At 42.0% G+C, this 19,058-nt stretch overlaps 1 protein-coding gene across 2 annotated transcripts in view; it reads left to right on the top strand.

The window, feature by feature from the left end:
- The first annotated feature begins 13,707 nt into the window (after positions 1-13,707).
- LOC122549386 (serine incorporator 1-like) overlaps positions 13,708-19,058 on the top strand; it is an 81,459-nt gene continuing 76,108 nt past the window's right edge. For both annotated transcript variants that reach the window (XM_087985810.1, XM_043689121.2), the window contains exons 1-3: positions 13,708-13,861; positions 16,349-16,539; positions 17,102-17,181. In XM_087985810.1, the coding sequence (XP_087841936.1) occupies positions 13,826-13,861; positions 16,349-16,539; positions 17,102-17,181 (307 nt within the window). In that variant the 5' untranslated portion in view covers positions 13,708-13,825. The remainder of the gene's footprint in view (positions 13,862-16,348; positions 16,540-17,101; positions 17,182-19,058) is intronic.

The raw sequence follows: 19,058 nt of genomic DNA, 5'->3' as shown, positions 1-19,058 counted from the left end.
AATCAGTGAGGTGCTTTGAAATGAGTGTTAACGGATTGTTGCGACGATCTCTTTTTATTGATTCAAGTGTCCTTTCAACATTGGAGAAGGGGGTGGGGGTAAAAACAATCCTCTGATTTGCATTTCCCAGCTGCTTTCGCCTGTCTTGCTGCCCAATAGGAGGCAGTGATGAGGGCTGCGCTCCCTGGAGTGTGTGTGTGTGTGTGGTGCTTCGGCTGGGGGGGGGAGGTCACACCTGGTTAACAGCGAGCAGACACTGCAACATGGGCTGGCGCCTAGTGACCACTGTCAGCAACTGGGTGAGAACACAGCTTTAACCCTAGAACCCCAGGCAGCGGCTTACTCCCGGGCACGTTAGGGATGGGTAGAGAGAGGTTCTTTAATGTCTCTCCGCGTTCAGAGAAAGTATTGGAGAAGGAGATTTCTGACGCTTTTATTCCTGTGTGTGTGTGTGTCAGGAACGTACGTGCTCTGTTTGATCGTCTCCTTTTCTCTTTTGTGACAATATTTCTCAAAACGCCGGGGGAAATAACCAGTGTTTACAACCGAACAGTTATGCTTACGGATAAAAATTGTAAATGCATTTTCTCGCGTGTGTGTGTGTCTGTGTCAGTGTGTGTGACTGTGTCTGTGTATGTGTGTGTCTGTGTATGTCTGTGTATGTCTGTCTGTGTGTGTCAGTGTATGTGTCTGTGTGTGTGTGTCTGTGTATGTGTGTGTATGTTTGGATGTATGTGTGTGTCAGTGTCTGTGTATATGTGTGTGTGTCAGTGAGGTGTTAGGGTTGAATGAATTCTTTCGACGGGGACATTTACGAATTGTCATTTCTACTTTGCTGACCATATTCAACTTACATGGTTAGTGTTGCCTTCTTAACAGTATGTTAAAACGGCAGGCAATATCCACTCGTGTTTATTTTGATGGGTTTAAATTATTTGCATTTAATTCCAAGTCTATATGTTCATGGTGTATTGAATTGAATAAAATGATTGAACTGGCAGATGCGGTGACAGACACTGAGCTTCCTACTCTGCGAAACATTGGGAACTGCAACATCCGAATGGTTTCACATCTGTTTTTAGATCCTCAATGTACTGACTGGTGTAAGGCAAAACGAAAAACCTTCATACTTCCATGTGAGCGTCTGTTTATCAGCTCTTCGATTTAAGGTTAATTTCTGCTGTTGACGCTCTTTCCAGTTCCTGCGTGGATTTTGTTTTCTTCCCTATTATCCTCTGTCTCTCAGGCTTCCTTCACAACCGTTGTTTCTATCCAGTGTCCTTCATATTACCTCTCCCCTCCCCTTGCTTCCTTTCCATCTGAGCTGGTGCACCTTCTGTTGTCACAGTAAGCATTTCAGAATCTGTTGAGAACAAGTCGAATCCCAACCTCTATGTGAGGTGAAACAAGAACTGAAAGTGCTGGAGAATTCTAGGAGGGATGTGTTTGTGCTGGAGTGAGTGCAGAGATTTGCTCGGATGTTTCCCGGGCTGGAGGCTTTTAGTTCTGAAGAGAGTTTGGACAAACTGGGGCTGTTTTCCTTATAGCAGAAGGCAACACGACTGAACTGTATAAAAATGTGAGGAGTATAGACAGGGCTGACAGGAAGAAACTTTCCCCCGTGGTGTAGGGATCAGTGACTGATTTAAGGTGAGGACAGGAAGTTTAGAGGAGATGTGAAGATGAAGTTTTCATGCAGAGGGTGGCGGGTTTCTGGAACTGTAAGGATGATAAAGGCAGAAACCCTCATAACATTGAAGAAGTATTTTGATGTACACTTGTGATGCCAAGGCATGCAAGGCTATGGTCCAGGAGCAGGAAAATCAACATTTCGGGCAAAAGCCCTTCATCAGGAAAGAATTGAAACGTCGATTTTCCTGCTCCTCAGATGCTGCCTGACCTGCTGTGCTTTTCCAGCACCACACTCTTGACTCTAATCTCCAGCATCTGCAGTACACTTTCACCTATGCAAGACTATGGGTCAACAGCTGGAAAACGGAATTGCAAGAATTAGGTGGTTGTTTTTGGCTGACACAGACTTGATGGGTCATCGGATCTTTTTCATTAGAGATCTATGAGCCCAGCAAGTCTGGCAACATCTGTGGAGAGAAAAACAGAGTTAATGTTTCGAGTCCAGTTAGTCATTGTTAGAACTGAAAGGAGCTTGGAAACACTACCTCTATTTTTCTCCCTGCAGGTGCTGCCAGACCTGCTGAGTTTCTCCAGCCCTTTCCTGTTTTGGTTTCAGATCTCCAGCATCCACGTTCTTTGTTTTATTTTATATTGTTTATGTGAGGTGAAACTGGCTTCCAGTGAAAATATACTGATTTATAACGTCAAGGGAGTTTGGATTAATTCACAGTCGCTTTCCAGACGTTCACTGTAAAAAACAGGAGCTGGTAAAAACTTGGAAATTTAGGATCATTTTTGACGTCTGGGTAACTGACTAATGCAGTGCACCCACTCTGGTGGTGCAGGCTCATGGCCAATTTGTCAAGTGAATTGAAGGGCATTTGGCAACCATCCTAATGTAACATAACAAATTACAACTTCCAAATCAGGCCATGGCTTGAGCCAGCAAGATGCACCATGGGTAGTTGGAGGCAGCTAACTGGGACTGGAGATGGCCCTGGGAATGTCCGTGTGATATCGTAGGTTTCTGCTTCTGTGCTTCACAAAATAATTATTTGACAGAGTAATCCAGTTCTCTTGCCTGTGGGAATTGCATCCAAAAGAGCAAAATGGTCCCTAATGACTACATTGAAGGCTAGTTTCCACATTAACAGGATCTAAAATTCCACAATTGAATGGCAGTTAGTTTCATAATTAATGAGCAAAGGGGAGGGAGACAGTGTGATATTATGAGCCATAATGGGAGCTCTACTGGCTAAGCAGTTTTAGCCAAAACTGAAAATCCAGCTCCAAGTCTTTTCCTGAAATTCATTCAAAAGATTAATTTCAAATTGAATGGGTAACCTATAGAAGGACCTGTGCCCGAAACGTCGAATCTCCTGTTCCCTGGATGCTGCCTGACCTGCTGTGCTGTTCCAGCAATAAAGTTTCAACCTATATACAAAGGTTTGAATGATTGATAGGCCAAATGGCCTAATTCTGCTGCTATATTTTATTGGCTAAAAAGTTGATTGATTTAGATACAGTGGTAAGACCTATTCAAAATGACAGCAGTAATAGCTGTGGTAACACCAGATGAAGGCAGTAAAACATTGTCCATTTGCTGAGTCTAATGCGGGGTGGGGTTGGGGGGCTTGAAAGATGCAGTGGTCCTCTGAGCTAACAGGCCCAGGTTTAAGTTCCACCTACTCCAGAATTGTGCAATTTCATCTCTGAGTAGGTTGATTAGAAAATATCTACTGAGACTGGCAATAAACTATGTTCTATGTTATATAAACCAGTGTAAAAATTGGTTTAGGTTGGTGACAAACATGGTGAAACTGTCAGCATTTGATTTGATTACCCTTTGACATTGTTAGGTAGGTAAAAACAATGACTGCAGATGCTGGAAACCAGATTCTGGATTAGAGTGGTGCTGGATTTATTTCTCCACCCTTCAGGCACTCTGCCTCTATCCCTGATGAAGGGCTTTTGCCCGAAAGGTCGATTTTCCTGCTCCTCGGATGCTGCCTGAACTGCTGTGCCTTTTCCAGCACCACTCTAATCCTTTGACATTATCAGATAATTCTAGTGACCACGTGTTCAAAGATTAATGCTAGAGACACTTTACTCCTCCACAACATGCACTGTGGAAAGCAATCAGAACAGGAGAAAAAGACAGATTGAAATCCTTTATCCTCATCGCCTTTTGTCCATAGGAGACTGGTTTAATTTGTGATGTTACCAGCAGGTTAAGACTGCTAACAGTCTGAGATTTTCAAACCAAACCTATTCAGAGGAGTTATGACACACTCTGGAACAGGTGGGACTTGAACCGAGGTCTCAAAAGGAGCATCAAAAGAACCCCTCCACTTCTGTGATGGCATTCTCAGCTTGCAAATTTTTGACCTTTGTAAGTAGGTTACCCATTCAATTTGAAATTAATCTTTTGAATGAATTTCAGGAAAAGACTTTGAGCTGGAGTTTCAGTTTTGTCTCAAGCTGCTTCGCCAGTGGGCATCCCATTATGGCTCATAACATGGCACTGTCTTCCTTTCCTTTGCTCATTGACTAACTGCTTTGTGTCCTTCTCATCCAATCATGTGGCAGGAGAGGTGTAATTCACATTGCTGCTATGACACCCCAGTGTTTAAGCCACTGGCATTGTATTTAAAATCTAGCTGCACATCACTCCCGATGCTGTAAGCCAAAGGCTACCTCACACACTGTCTTCCTAAAATAAAACTGCAATGTTTTAGAAAGGGAAGCTGGCAGTTTTGGAGAGGGATTGGGAAGACCTGGTGGACGGTCAAGAAGAAGAGCATCTTTGACCTGGCAGACCATCAGAGAAGGCCAAGGCAGCAAACACAACTGGCCTGGACTCAGATGGCCACCTGTGTCAGTTCTGTCCCCAGAGTCAGTTGAAATGCATAACCACTGCAGGATAAAGGTCAAAGGTCATGCTGCTCTGTAGGTGTTAGTCGCACCACCTTCGCCTTGCTACCTCACACTCACTAACTACACTCCTGCATCAAAGCCTTACCAGTGCTCATGGACTGTCAACCTCATAACTGTATACAGCATCTGCTCTCATATTCTCCACAGCTACTGGCCCTCCAGCCCTCTCTCTCTAAAAAGCGACACAATCTACAGTGTGGTAGTGACTAAGTGCAAAGTGAGTCAGTGCTAAGGAATGAAACTATAGCTCATAAGATGCATCAAGGTTGATGTATGAGATGGTTGTGCATCCATGTGCACAAAGTGCACTGGAAAAGCCACACAAGTCAAAGGTGTCCTTGAATTCCAAGGTGAAGTCCTGAGAGACTGATTGGGATTCTGAGTTGGTCTGAGATCAGCTATAATGTGCTGAGACGTGATGCTGACTTTGGTTGATGAAGGATAGAGAGCTACATTATGCATGGAACATGGAAGAACAGCTTGGTGAAGGGACATTAAAATGTAACAGGCAGCAGGGTGACTCAATGGTCAGCACTGCTAGCTCTCAGTGCCAGGGACCCGGGTTTAAATTCACCCTTGGGCAAGTGTCTGTGTGGAGTTTGTACATTCTCTCAGCGTCCGCATGGATTTTCTTGGCTGCTCTGGTTTTCTTCCACAGTTCCAAAGATATGCAGATTAGGTTGATTGGCCACGCTAAGTTGTCAGTAGGGATGTCCAGGGATGTGCTGACTAGTTGGCCATGGAAAATGCAGGGTTCCAGGGATGCTCTTCAGAGGGTTAGTAAGGACTTGATGGGCCAAATGGTCTGTCTCCGCATGGTAAGGATTCTACGTTTGAAGTAAGCATGGAGAAGCAAGCAGTGATCTGAATCTATCAGATAATCCCTTAGACTTGCAAATCATGAATTGTCACCATCTAGTTTCTCAGAAAAGGAGGGAAGATTTGCAAGTTGTGTATAAATGACACGAGTTGGTGTATTAACAAGATGCAGAGAAATAAGGCGTTGTCACTTTTCAGTGCAATTCTGATTTTGCTATTGAAACCTTAAGGGGAAATCTAGAAACTTTTTCTTGATCTTACAGATAGATAGATTAGATTAGGTTACCTACTTATGCCCGAAACGTCGATTCTCCTGTTCCCTGGATGCTGCCTGACCTGCTGCGCTTTTCCAGCAACACATTTTCAGCTACAATAATCTTCGGCCCAACAAGTCCACACCACACCTCCGAAGAGTAACCCACCCAGACCCATTCCCCCACCTATATTTAACCCTGACTAATGCACCTAACACCATGGGCAATTTATCATTGCCAATTCGCCTGATCTGCACATCTTTTTGATTGTGGGAGGAAACCAGAGCACCTGGAGTAAACCCACGCAGACACAGGGCGAATGTGCAAACTCCACGCAGAACAGTCACCCGAGGCTGGAATCGAACCCGGGTCCCTGGCAACTGTGAGGCAGCAGTGCTAACCGCTGAGCCACCGTGCTGCCCATAGGTGCTTGATCAGAAAAAGAATCAAAGGCTACTGGGAAAATGCAGAAAAATGGATGTGAGGATTGCCAGATCAGCCGACATCCTATAGAATTGTAGAGCAGCCTTGAGGGACCAAATGGCCTACTCTTATTCCTATTTCTTACGTGGGGAATCAGAATTTTAAATTTTTCCACATTCTCACCATTTCTCACAGCGCTCAAGGCATGGAAAACCTCTGTGATTGAGTCACCATCAGATTGGATAGTTCCTTTTGCTTCCTCTGGTGACAGCACTGCTTCAATTCACCAAGTCAGTCAGGTGACCCTTGGTTGTCCAGTTGTTTATTCAAAGTATTAAAATTATTTTGCAATCCAGAATATACATGACCCGGACATGGAGTGGGCCAGGTTAAATTTATCTTCTTTGATACATTGACTTCTGGGATAGTGATGTTGATGTTCAGGTCATAACATTGTCTGGACAAGTAATGTGGTATGAAATTTTGAAAAAGGCTGCATGGAATGGAAATGCCCGAAAATCTTGTTATCTAGCAGTATGTGTTGATATTTATCAGTCAGTGTAGGGGGCAGGGTGGTTCAGTGGTTAGCAATGCTATCTCACAGTGCCAGGGAACTGGTTTCAACTGTCTGTGTGGAGTTTGCACATTCTCCCTCTGTTTGCATGGGTTTCCTCCAGGTGCTCCGGTTTCCTCCCACAGCCCTCTCGGGGTGGGTGGATTGGCCACGCGAAACTGCCCGTAGTTTTCAGGGATGGATGAGTTAGCCATGGGAAATGTGGGGTTACAGGGACAGGGTAGAGGGATAAGTCTGGGTGGAATGCTTTTCGGAAGTTGGATGTGGACTTGTTAGGCTAATGGTCTGTTTCCACACGCTAGAGATTCTACAAAAAACAAATTTCATTCCTCCTACTGAAGCCTGCTTCTTTACTTATGAAACATGAATATTTAATTCACTATTTTGCTGTCCTGGCACACTCTGGTTTAGCCACTTTACGTGACTGTCTAGTTTGATACTGGTTGCACTGGACCTGGTTAATAAGGCTGTAGAGGCATTAAATAAAGGTTCAAGTTTAAGATGCTTAGGTACTTGGTGCCCATATAGATCTCTGAGGATAGGCGGCAAGACTGGTTGCAAGATAGAAAACGGATCATAGTGTTTTAGATGACCTGAGCTTTACAAAGAGTAGAGGATAAATGGTTGATTGGTCAGGAGAGCATTAATCAAGATTGCATGTGACAGTATGGAGGAGTGAAGGAAGGAACACTTTGTTTATGATCGAATAGGCAAGAGTGAAACCAAGCAAGCAAAGTTGGATTGAGAAGAACAACAGATGAGACATACAGGAAAAGTGCCATGTGACTGACAGTACCAAAGACTTCAGGGAATTCAAACAGGAATAATGAATATGGAATGTAATTTTTGATTTTGGTGAAGGTCATTTTTAGTCCTGTGAGAGGTGCTTGTAATGTTAGTGTTACCCAAGACGCATGAATGTACTTATCCTCAGTGTTCCTGAGCACTGGTTGCCTCTGGTTATTTCTGCTCAGCGATGTGCTGGGGACACGCAAACTGGAGGCCTGCCATCTGATTGTAGAGTAACACCTACCTTGCCAGAGCTACGGGTTTGTAAAGTGCTCCCCACGCTGTACCCACATCCTGCTGACCACACTGTGGCTGCTCACTTCCTGAGCCACCTCTACTCAGATAGCAGGGGATAGAAGATTCTGATCAAAGCTGCTTTGTCAAGCTTGCTGGCCGCCTTCTGTCTAGAAACATGACTTCCTCCAGGTTACCTATGCCTCCAACAGCAGCTTTGGTGAGATGGTCTGCAAATCTGAGCACTGACACTTCCATCGATACATGCCATATCACTGTTCCACTGTATTTCATTCTCACAGCTGCAGCATGCCCTTAATGATGGACCTGCCATGTCTCCCTCCCATTTCCTCTACCTACCCGCTGCGTCTCATTGAATGCGGAATGCGGCATTCAGTGAGATGTCAACTGCTGCCTTTGACAAATGATAAAAATCACACAACACCAGGTTATAGTCCAGCAGGTTTATTTGGAAGCACTAGCCGAAGGAGCAGCGCTTCTGATTTTCAATTATGCCCAACCCAGTCCAACACCAGCACCTCCAAATCTTGACAAATGATGTTAGATTTTCGGCATTAACATGGAAAGATCCAGAAACTGACTTGACTGCATGGTCCTGACCTTGCCATGAAAATCCAAACCCACGCTTTCTCATCACATTCACAACTGGCAGCTTATGTTCCAAAGCTGACAAAATCTTTGTCTTTCAGAAGATGTTTATTGTACTCATGGTTAATGGTCATGTTACATGAGCACCACTACTTCTGCTGAACTCGCACACAGTGTTGAGGGGGAGATAAGGGGTTCTACTATATCTTTCAGAAGGAGCAGATGTGTCTGTATCAGCTATCCAAGTCTTCTTGTCATCTAATAGCTGTGTCTGTTCTGTAGATATGTGGTGGTGTGTCCTCTATCGCTAGCCAGGCCCAAGACAAAAGAAAAAGGTGGCTGGTGACAGCAAATATCCCAATCAAATATCCCGTCAAGTTCGATAAATGGTTGGAACTCCACAGTTACCATTCCTCAGCACTTTGTTACAAAGAGCATTTTGAGGCACAGAGTCAGCGCGAAAACAGACCCTTCGGTCCAACCCGTCCATGCCGACCAGATATCCCAACCCAATCTAGTCCCACCTGCCAGCACCCGGCCCATACCCCTCCAAACCCTTCCTATTCATATAGCCATCCAAATGCCTCTTAAATGTTACAATTGTACGAGCTTCCACCACTTCCTCTGGCAGCTCATTCCATACACGTACCATCCTCTGAATGAAAAAGTTGCCCCTTAGGTCTCTTTTATATCTTTCCCATCTCACCCTAAAACTATGCCCTCTAGTTCTGGACTCCCCCACTCCAGGAAAAATACTTTGTCTACTTATCCTATCCATACCTCTCATGATTTTATAAACCTCTGTAAGGTCACCCCTCAGCCTCTGATGTTCCAGGGAAACAGCCCCAGCCTATTCAGCCTCTCACAAAAGCTCAAATCCTCCAATCTTGGCAATATTCTTGTAAATCTTTTCCAAACCCTTTCAAGTTTTACAACCTTCTTCCGATAGCAAGGAGACCAGAATTGCATGCAATATTCCAAAAGTGGCCCAACCAATGTCCTGTATATCCGCAACATGACCTTCCAACTCCTTGATGGAATTTTCCCAGCCCCTGGACAATGTGGGCACTGATGAGTCAGCTGGGAATATAGGATCAGCAAAAATGAGATTCTCGACTTTGAGAAGAAAATGTCTGATTCTACAACCATGTTTTACACCACGAGATGAGAATCTCATTTGTGAATGACATGAGGGATATTTGCATCTATTTGCATGCATTAGCATGAAGTCTCACCTCGTTTGTATGCAGTTTCCCATTCACCCAAAACCAGGCAGCAATAATTCCCAGCATGAAAGCCAGAGTGGGTACCTGGAGGCTCCAACTCACTGTTGGTTCCTCAAGGCCTTCATCTTGGACAGCAGTCACCAAAATCTCGGGGCATATTCCATGAGCATTGACCACTTGAACCTCCATCCACAGATGTTGGCATCAGACATATAGTCTCATATTAACTGTCTTACTCATTTACAATACAGTTCTGCATTTCAATATTGCAATTCCTAGCATACCAGTACCTATCATTATAATGCTGCTGCCAGGGCCAGGATGAGGAGATGATGGTGAGGTATTCCACCACTGGTCTTGCCTTGTTCAGACCTATTGCAGGGCATTTTCCCCTGGAATCGGACAAAGGGAGGGATTAAATGAGATAAAAATGTACCGTTTGTGCCGGTAGAGGTGTGGGAACGGTGGTGAGGTTTGCTGAGTGAGTGATTCAGGAGCACAGAGGCCATGTAGGATTAAGATGAGCTTTTGCAGTAGGTGAGAATGAGTGAAGGAAGATGTTGCATCCAATAGTGAGAGTGGTAGACCATGAGACTTCATGGGAGATGGGTGCAGTAGCAGAGTTAGAGTGAGGGTGAGGTAGTAGATAGAAGATGATAGCACTTACCATCACAGAGTGGAACAGGTCATTGACCTTGTGGCATCTCATTCTTGGGCACATGCATGTTCATTAAGGACAGGCACCCCAATACCTCACTCTACTGCAAACTCATGGATAACCTCCCAATGCTGCACTTCTCTAACTTCTACCTTAAACATGTTAAAGAAGCCATCCTCTATGGACAAGCCCTGCATGTACACAGGATCTACTCAGATGAGGAGGAACATGATGGACACCTAAAAAGGTTGAAAAGCGGGATACAATGCTCAACTCATTGATCGCCAGTTCCATCGTGCAACAGCAAAAAACCGCAACGATCTCCTCTGAAGCCAGACACAAGACATGACCGAAAGAGTACCCTTCATTGTCCAGTACTTCCCCAGAGTGGTGAAACTGTGCCATGTTCTTCTCAGCCTTCAGCATGTCATCGATGACAGTGAACATCTCACCAGGATCATCCCTACACCTCTGCTTCTGACCTTCAAACAATTGGCAAACCTTGAACAGGCCATTGTTCCCAGCAAACTAATCAGCCTTCAGGATAATGTTGACCACAACACCATCCAACCCTGCCACGGCAACCTTTGCAATTCATGGCATCGACACGCATACTACCATCACATGAGAACACCACCCACCACGTGCACGGCAGATGCTCACGTGACTCAGCCAATGTTGTCTGCCTCATGCGCTGCAGGCAAGGCTGCCCCAGGGCCTGGTATATCAATGAGGCACTACGAGAATAGATGAATGGACGCCGTACAACAATTGCCAAACCAGAATGTTCCCTCCCAGTTGGGGAACACTTCAGCAGTCAAAAGCATTCATCCTCCAATCTTCAGATAAGTGTCTTCAAAGTTGGTCTTCAAGATATGCAACACAGAATCACCGAGCAGAAACTGATAGCCAAGTTCCGTACGCATGAAGATAGCCTCAAGCATGATCTTGGGTTCATGCCGTGCTACGTGTGACCCTACCACACTGTTCTGTATCTGTAAAATCTTCCTCACTGTCCTGTTTTGACACCATCACTTTGATAATTTGTTATGATCTCACCATCCTAATTAGTTTGTACAGTTTTGGATTACTTGTTACTTTGGTTAAACCCTCGGCATGCAACTGTTATAACTATCATGTTATTTCCAGCTGTTTGGTCTGTTTCCAACAGCACCTTATTTATAACTTTTTGTAATTATCTCTCTACCCCAACTAACTGGATTATAGGTCATCCATTCACTTGCTATTCAGCTGTTGACACTTTACTAACACTGATACTTTTGATCTCCTGCAGAGACTTGTTATTCAGCCTGTCAACACTCCACTCACACCATTTGTATGATCTTTTGATCTCTCTGCTTATAAATTCAGTGCTGTGTGCTTCTCTTCACTCTACCTAATAAAGGAGCAGTGCTTTGAAAGCTTGTGATTTCAAATAAACCTGTTAGACCATAACCTGGTGTTGTGTGACTTCTGACCTTGTCCATAGAAAACAGAGATTAGTGAAGGAAGGGTGTTTTCTCAGTGAAGATCTGTGACCAGTGGTGTTCTGCAGGGATCAGTGCTGGGAATCTTGTTGCTTGCAAAATGTACAAACAATTTGGAGGAGAATGCAAATGGTCTGATTAGGGAGCTTGCAGACACCCCAAAGATTACAACAAGATAGGGATAGGCTGGAGACTTGAGTAAGAAAATAGCAGATAGAATTTAACCTGAACAAATGTGAGATGATGCATTTTGGAAGGTCTAATGCAGGAGGGAATTATACAGTAAATGGCAGAACCCTTTGAAGCATTAACATACAGAGGAATTCTGGTGTACAGTTCCCTGAAAATGGCAACGTGAGTGAATAAGGTGGACAAGAAGGTACATGGCATGCTAGCCTTCCTCAGTTGGTCCACTGAATATAAAAATTGGAAGTCATGTTGCTGCTGTATATAACTTTAGTTCAGCTATATTTGGAATGTACTGTACGGTTCTGGTTGCCACACTACCCACTGCAGGCTTTGGAGAGGTTACAAAAGTGGTTTACCAGGATGTGGCCTGGTTTGGAGGGTATTGGCTATGAGAGATTGGGCAAACTCGATTTGTTTTCATTTGAACGTCAAATGCTGGGGGCTATCTCATAGAAGTTTACAGAATTATGAGAGACATGGATAAAATGGATAGTTGGTGTCTTTTTCCCAAAGTAGAAATGTAGATTACTAGGGGGACATGGGTTTAAGTTAAAAGGACAGGAAAGTTAAAGGAGATGCAAGAGGCAATTGTTTTTACACAGAGATTGCTAAGTGCCTTGAATGCATTGCCAGAGGGTGTGGTTGAGTCAGATACAGTAGTAATGTTTAGGAAGCATCTTGACAGCTACATGAATTTGGCAGGGAATAGATGGATACGGACCACGAAGAGGCAAAAGGCTTTTAGTTTAGAAAGGTATCATGTGTCATTGCTGGTGGGACTGTTCCTGTGCTATGCTGTTACATAAGTGCATTTTAAATATAGCGCCATTTGAGGGAATCCCAATACTCGGAGGTCCTGACCATGGTAGTGTTTCTACATCTGGCAAAAGAACAGTTAGGGCAAGTGGAATTGGCAATAAATTGGGTTTTGGAGAATAGGGTGAGAAATTTCACTTGGCACCATGGAGAGAAACCCTCCATGGAACTCGTCAAAATTCACTTTCCACCAATTTCTCGGTAAAATTCAGACCGGTGACTCCCGCATAAAAATATGCCAGGCATTTATCCTAATTCTCTGTTGAGAGATTTGACAGAAATATTCTCTCACCCTGCAATCACTGTCTACTTCAAGCGAGCCTTCTAAGCTGACTGTCTGTATATCCTTTCATTATTTTAAACATTTCAATCATATTTTCTCTAAGCTTGTGTTTCCTCAAACATGTTGCAGCTCGAGCACCACCCTACCATTCTTTGGAATATTGTATACGGTGCCCTGATTGTGTACACTCAGCACATAGTGCCTCCTAATAGCATTATACAGGTAGAAAATGATCCCTTATCTATCTCCCTCGGGTCTAATCTAACTCTTTGATGATAGCTTTTCTTGCTATAACCTCTGACACTATTACCTCTATCCATTTCAAATCGAACTGGACCGCAACTGATTCCCTTGTTATTTAAAAGCTAGAAATATACCATCGTTTAGTCTGAATTTTGTCAAGTAAAATAATCTTAATTCTTAAATCATATTGGATATCTCACAAAATGCTTATGGAGAATGATGTTCCCTGCTTGGAATGCTGAATTAACTGTAATGTCTTTGCAACTTCAGTAATGTATTTACACACAACACAGGATACAAATACATAATATAATAGGAATTTTGCTGAGCCTTTGTGATATTATTTTTCACTTGTACGAAAGCATGTTTTTGGAAAAAAAGTTCAACCATTGCCAGTAATGTTTTGCAGTTGCTTACTTTATGAATGTGTTTAGAATATCTTGCTTTTGCTTCAGTCATTGACATGCGCACCCTATATTTTGAGGGTGCAGAGCTTTGTTTATTTACTCTCCCTCATTTTTTGCAGATCCCATGCTTGTGCAGTGGTGCTCCATGTCTGGTGTGCTCATGTTGTCCAACTGGGAGAACTTCCATAGTAACACGATTGGTGTACACAACTATTTTACTGATTGGTACAACTGTTGCTGGTATTATGCTTATACCTGGAGTAGAAGATCAGCTGAGGAAGGTATGATACAAGATTAAGCTTTAATAATGAATTAAATGTCTGAGTTGGTTTAGTACGGAGGAAAATCTTCATGTTTTAGCGTTTAATGGAGCACAAATTTTAAGAAAATGCAGATTGTTCACATGGGTCAAATTCTGTGCTCAAACTGGGAGCAGTACATACAGAAAGCCGACAGGTGCACAGAGCTTGATTTTGACCAATTCTTGTTAATCCACTTCCAAACAGGCTGTTCCCTACTCAAAGTACAACAGCATGAAATCAGCTCACTGTAATAATGTTTTCTAATTTTATGCAGTTTGCAATGTTCCTCCTCAAGACAAAATTACCAAAAAATAAACAATAGTTCAACAATTATTCCAAAAAAATGTAACAGATCGCTTTAGGTGATATCACACAAATGATGATAAGAGTGCACATTGTCTTTGGTGTATAGCATCCACGTATATACAATATGCAGCTCGAAAGAGATAGGATACCAAGTTGGTTCCATTATGTACATGCAATTAATGTAATGCTGTATTACTTTGTTTTGTACATTCTGCCAAGACAATATTTTATGCCCATGTGCAGTCAGAAAAAAATGTTTTCTATCAACTTAGGTATTTACCGGAGCTCAGGATTAAAGTTGTAGAAGCATGAAAATTGTGAATCTTCAGCTATTTGTGTTAATTGTAATTGATAATTTCACCCACCAGTAGTTCTATCCACCTCCCAATGAACAACTAGAGAACAGTAATATTAAAGGGTAATCATCTCTGCTCTCTTGAAGAATTTCATCAGTTGTGTTCAGAAATCCATCTCATCAAATGTACAGTTCTTTTTGTGACTAGCAGAGTAACAATATAAAGCAATTTTTGGGCACCATTGTCACCTTGGGGTCTAGATTTTGGGGCTCCTTTTCCAGAATCCTGAACACACGTTGGGGTCTGTCATCTCAATGCTGTACTCTGGGTGTGCATCACCATTGGAAAGCTCCTGGTGAGATATTAACCACATCCTACTCCCTGCAACCCCACTCAATCTGCTCGGCTTCAAAAGGAAAAGTTGCTGTTTGACAGATTTCTCAAATTGTTTGAGGAATTGGCCATTTAATGGGCCATGTAAAACACCACACTGCTTTGTACTGGATAAAATGTACACAAAGGAATGTTCATCAAATTCAAAGCTTGGGTGATCCATAGTAAAGATCAAAAATAATGAAATGGCAATTCTGAAGGGTACATACTCATAAAGAATGGAGAAGTACTGAGAGTGTTCATTGGGAATATTATTATTTCAAATATGAATATGATTCATAAATATAATCTCTCAAATTTGTTGATTAAAAAGGAGTTAACAATAACTATAATTAAAAAAGGTGATTCAGAACCTGAATAATGAGTTGGATAGATGGGTCTGAAAATTCACAGAACTTCTAACACACCTATAGAATCGTAGAATCATATGGCATAGAAGGAAACTGATTGGCCCATTTTTCCTGTACCACTCCTATATGCCTTTTCTTTAACCATAATCTGTGAGTCCAACAGGAGTTGAGTAAAACATTAATACGTCAGTAAGCTTAGTCACAGCTTTCCCTTTCAATTATGATAGAAACTTGTCAGGGCTGGAGCCATTTTGCAGAAGATGATGTGGTTTGAGGCTGTCATAAATACTTGCAGTGGCAAAAGGTGCTTCCAAAAGAAGTCAGTGGGCCGAGGCCAAGAGTTCCCACTTTAAGGGCAGTCAATCACTCTGGGTGCAAATCATGTTCAAAACTGCCCTTTACAAAGCCTTTTACTTAAGTTTCTGCTTAATTACATTAATATATCACAGAATATAGCATCATCCATAAACCAGTGAGATCAGTGTTGTCCAGAATGGGAGCCCCAAAACGTAGACCCCAAGGAGACAGTGTTTTAGATTGTAATCTTAAAAGAAAAGTATTGCATTTAAAAATACTTGACATATTGAAGAGCAGTGACCTGTTGCAGTTTTATTAAGACAGCTGAAATGATTACATCACAACATACAAGCTTTATTCAGTTAGCCTTGTCTAATATCTGATTTTAACTAGTTGAAAATGATTGTTAACCAATATTCAGAAACAGTTACACAATAGTTAGTTTGTTGAATCAATTTAAAGAAAATTAAAAGCTGTTGCCTACAGGTGCCCTTGCCACTTAATACAAAAGATTAATTTGAAGAGAATTGATTGGGGGTTATCCAGGCTGAGAGATTGGAGGCGGTAGTGTGTTTACTGAGAAGGTGTCAGGGAGATGGTGCACTTTGTGAGTATTTGGAGGGTGAGTAGTACTGTTATTCAAGATTAGCTACATTTCAATTTATCTAATGTTTCATGGGTGACATTATCTGGATAAGTCAGAACCCTCTGAAGTGACTGTCAGAGTTGAAGACATGTTTTGGAGGTTTCTAAACACTGGGCAATTTGTTTTTTTACAAATGATATTTCCTGTTAAATAGCAATTCTCAAAAACTATGTTTCAGATTCCAGGGTTCTGTGAGACTGGGTACAATGCACAGTCGTCTGAGATTAACCCTGCGATCTGCAGAGTCTTAGTGGGTTACAAGTCTGTGTACCGTGTCTGTTTTGGAATGGCCACTTTCTTTCTGCTGTTAGCTTTGCCTATGATCAATGTGAGAAATAGCAAGGATCCCAGGGCTCTAGTACACAACGGGTAAGTCATTTTGCAAATCGTTTCTGAAAGAGATACTGCTCCAGAAACAAGTTTATAATCTTTGTATTGGTTTCTTAAAGAATACTGTTACTTCTAAGGAGCAAACATACAAAATCATGCTCTTGACAGAAACCCTTGCTGCTTGTAGCAGATACTTCAACTTGCAATCTTTGTGAGGAGATCAAGGAAGACAAGACTTTCTTGCAGGAGGGGGATTTAGTAAAACAAACTGTATTGCATTTTATTAAAGCTAACTTTCTTCAAGATGGTATATTGGATATCAGATTATAATGAATTTTAAAGTATAGCTTTATTATTTAATAGTAGTTATTCATCATTTATTCTTATGTATAAAAAGAACATTTACTATTAAAAGTAGATTAATGTTATCCAAATTTAAAATGTGCACAGTGAAATAACACAATAATTTAGTTGACTTTTTTAGAATTAAATGAAATTATGAAACATAATTAACATTATTCAAGAATACACAGGATTGGATGCGGTGGATCCTGTACAGAAATGTAAGACTTACAGTGTCATTAACATTCTCTTTTCAAAGCTTCTGGTTATTCAAGTTTGGAGCACTTGTAGCAATAATGGTTGGTGCATTTTATATTCCCGAGGGACATTTCAGCCGAGGTAAGTGGCAATTCTACAGGGTTGTCCACATTGATCAGACTTGAATGGACTGCTAAATATCTTTACATTGTGTGTTTGAAACTAAAACATTTAAGGCTCACACTGATGGAAGGAAATGATATTATGTACTAAGAATTGTCTATAGGAATATTATAATTCAATAAGTAACCTTGTAATACAGATAGGGATTGCATTGTCATAAAATGGTTGTGTCTTGTGAACAATATAATAATGGAAAATTGACACTTTACATCATGTAGTGATTTTAGTATAAATTTTTAATATTTGGACTTAACATTTCTCGTTTTAATTACTTCCATGTGGTAGATTTTCTATTTCAGAAAGTTAGTTGGTGGATGATAGGACTAGAATCAATCTTCACATTTCTAAGTCCATATTTACAGATAAATTAATTAAAGCATGCACTTCCTTACCAAAACATTCTTAGTTTTACAGGAGAATATATTTCTTAGTGTATTGTTCAAGAGTGGAATATGCATGTTGCTTGTCCCCCATTCCTAATTACCCTCGAGAAAGTGGTAGCAATCCACCTTCTTCAATTTGCTGTAGTACATGAGAGGGTGTGGTGTAGTTACACCCATGGTGCTCTTTTGTGAAGACCTTCCAGGATTTTGATCCAGAAATAGTGAAGGATTGGCAATGGAGTTCCAAACTGCATTGGTGTCTCGCTTTGTGTGGAACTTGTTAGTGGTGCCATCTGCTGTGAATGGTGCTATTGAAGGATTCTTGCCACCGTCCATCACTAGTGAAAAGAATGAATGTTAATGTTGATGGATGGCACACTGATCCAGCTTTGTCCTGAATGGCATGGAACTTCGTTATCGTTGTTGGAGCCACACTGATTTATACAAATGTATTCTATTGACTTCTGTCTGGTGGATAGTGGACAGTGTTGGAAAGTCAGATATGAGTTATGCATGTCAGAACTCCCAGTCACTGATCTGCTCTTGTAGTCACAGAATTTAAATGGTTGGCCATGATGGGTTTGTATTCAATGGTGACCACTCTCAAGCTGTGAGATTCAGCAATGGTAATGCCATTGAATATCAAGGGGAGATGGTTAGGTTCACTTCTGAATGATGTGGCCAAAGCCTGTCACTTGGGTGGCACCAATGTTATTTAGTCTGACCACTTAGGTGTGGATTTTGTCCTCTTCTTATTACACATGAATATGGACAGTTTCAGTACCTGAGGAGTCATGAATAATGCTGAACATTGTGCAATCATTGGTGAACAACCCTACTTCTGACCTTATGATAGATGGAAGGTCATTGATGAAGCAACTGAGGAGGGATGGGCAATGGAGATCCTGCAGAATATCTTAGGACTGTGATCCATATCCAACAATCTCAAACATCTTCCTTTGTGTTAGGTATGTGTCCAACAGCTTTTTGCTTGATTTCTATTGACTTCAGTTTTGCTGGGGCATTTTGATGCTACACTCAATCAAATGCTGAGTTGATGTCAAGAATGGTCACTCTGATCTCCCCCTTGAGTTCAGCTTTTTTGTACATATTTGGATCAAGGTCAGGCAGAACCTGAACTGAGCATCAGCCAGCACATTTTTGTTAGTAAATGCTGCTTGATAGTACTATTGATGACACTTTGCATCACTTTACTGATGATTAAGATAAACTGAGGCAGTAATTGACTGGGAGAAAGTAAGGACGGCAGATGCTGGCGATCAGAGTCAGAAAGTGTGACGCTGAGAAAGCACAGCCGGTCAGGCAGCATCCGAGGAGCAGGAGGGTCGACGTTTTGAGCATAAGCTCTTCATCAGGAATGTTCCAGTAATGCTGCCTGACCAGTTGTGCTTTTCCAGCAGCATACCTTTTGACAGTAATTGACTGGACCGA

This window comes from Chiloscyllium plagiosum, unplaced genomic scaffold (assembly GCF_037043375.1).
Source record: "Chiloscyllium plagiosum isolate Xiang-an unplaced genomic scaffold, Cpla_swu_hap1 HiC_scaffold_4, whole genome shotgun sequence".
NCBI lineage: Eukaryota > Metazoa > Chordata > Chondrichthyes > Orectolobiformes > Hemiscylliidae > Chiloscyllium > Chiloscyllium plagiosum.
The sequence above is the reverse complement of the archived record's forward strand: the minus strand, read 5'-3'. Positions and strand labels throughout refer to the sequence as shown.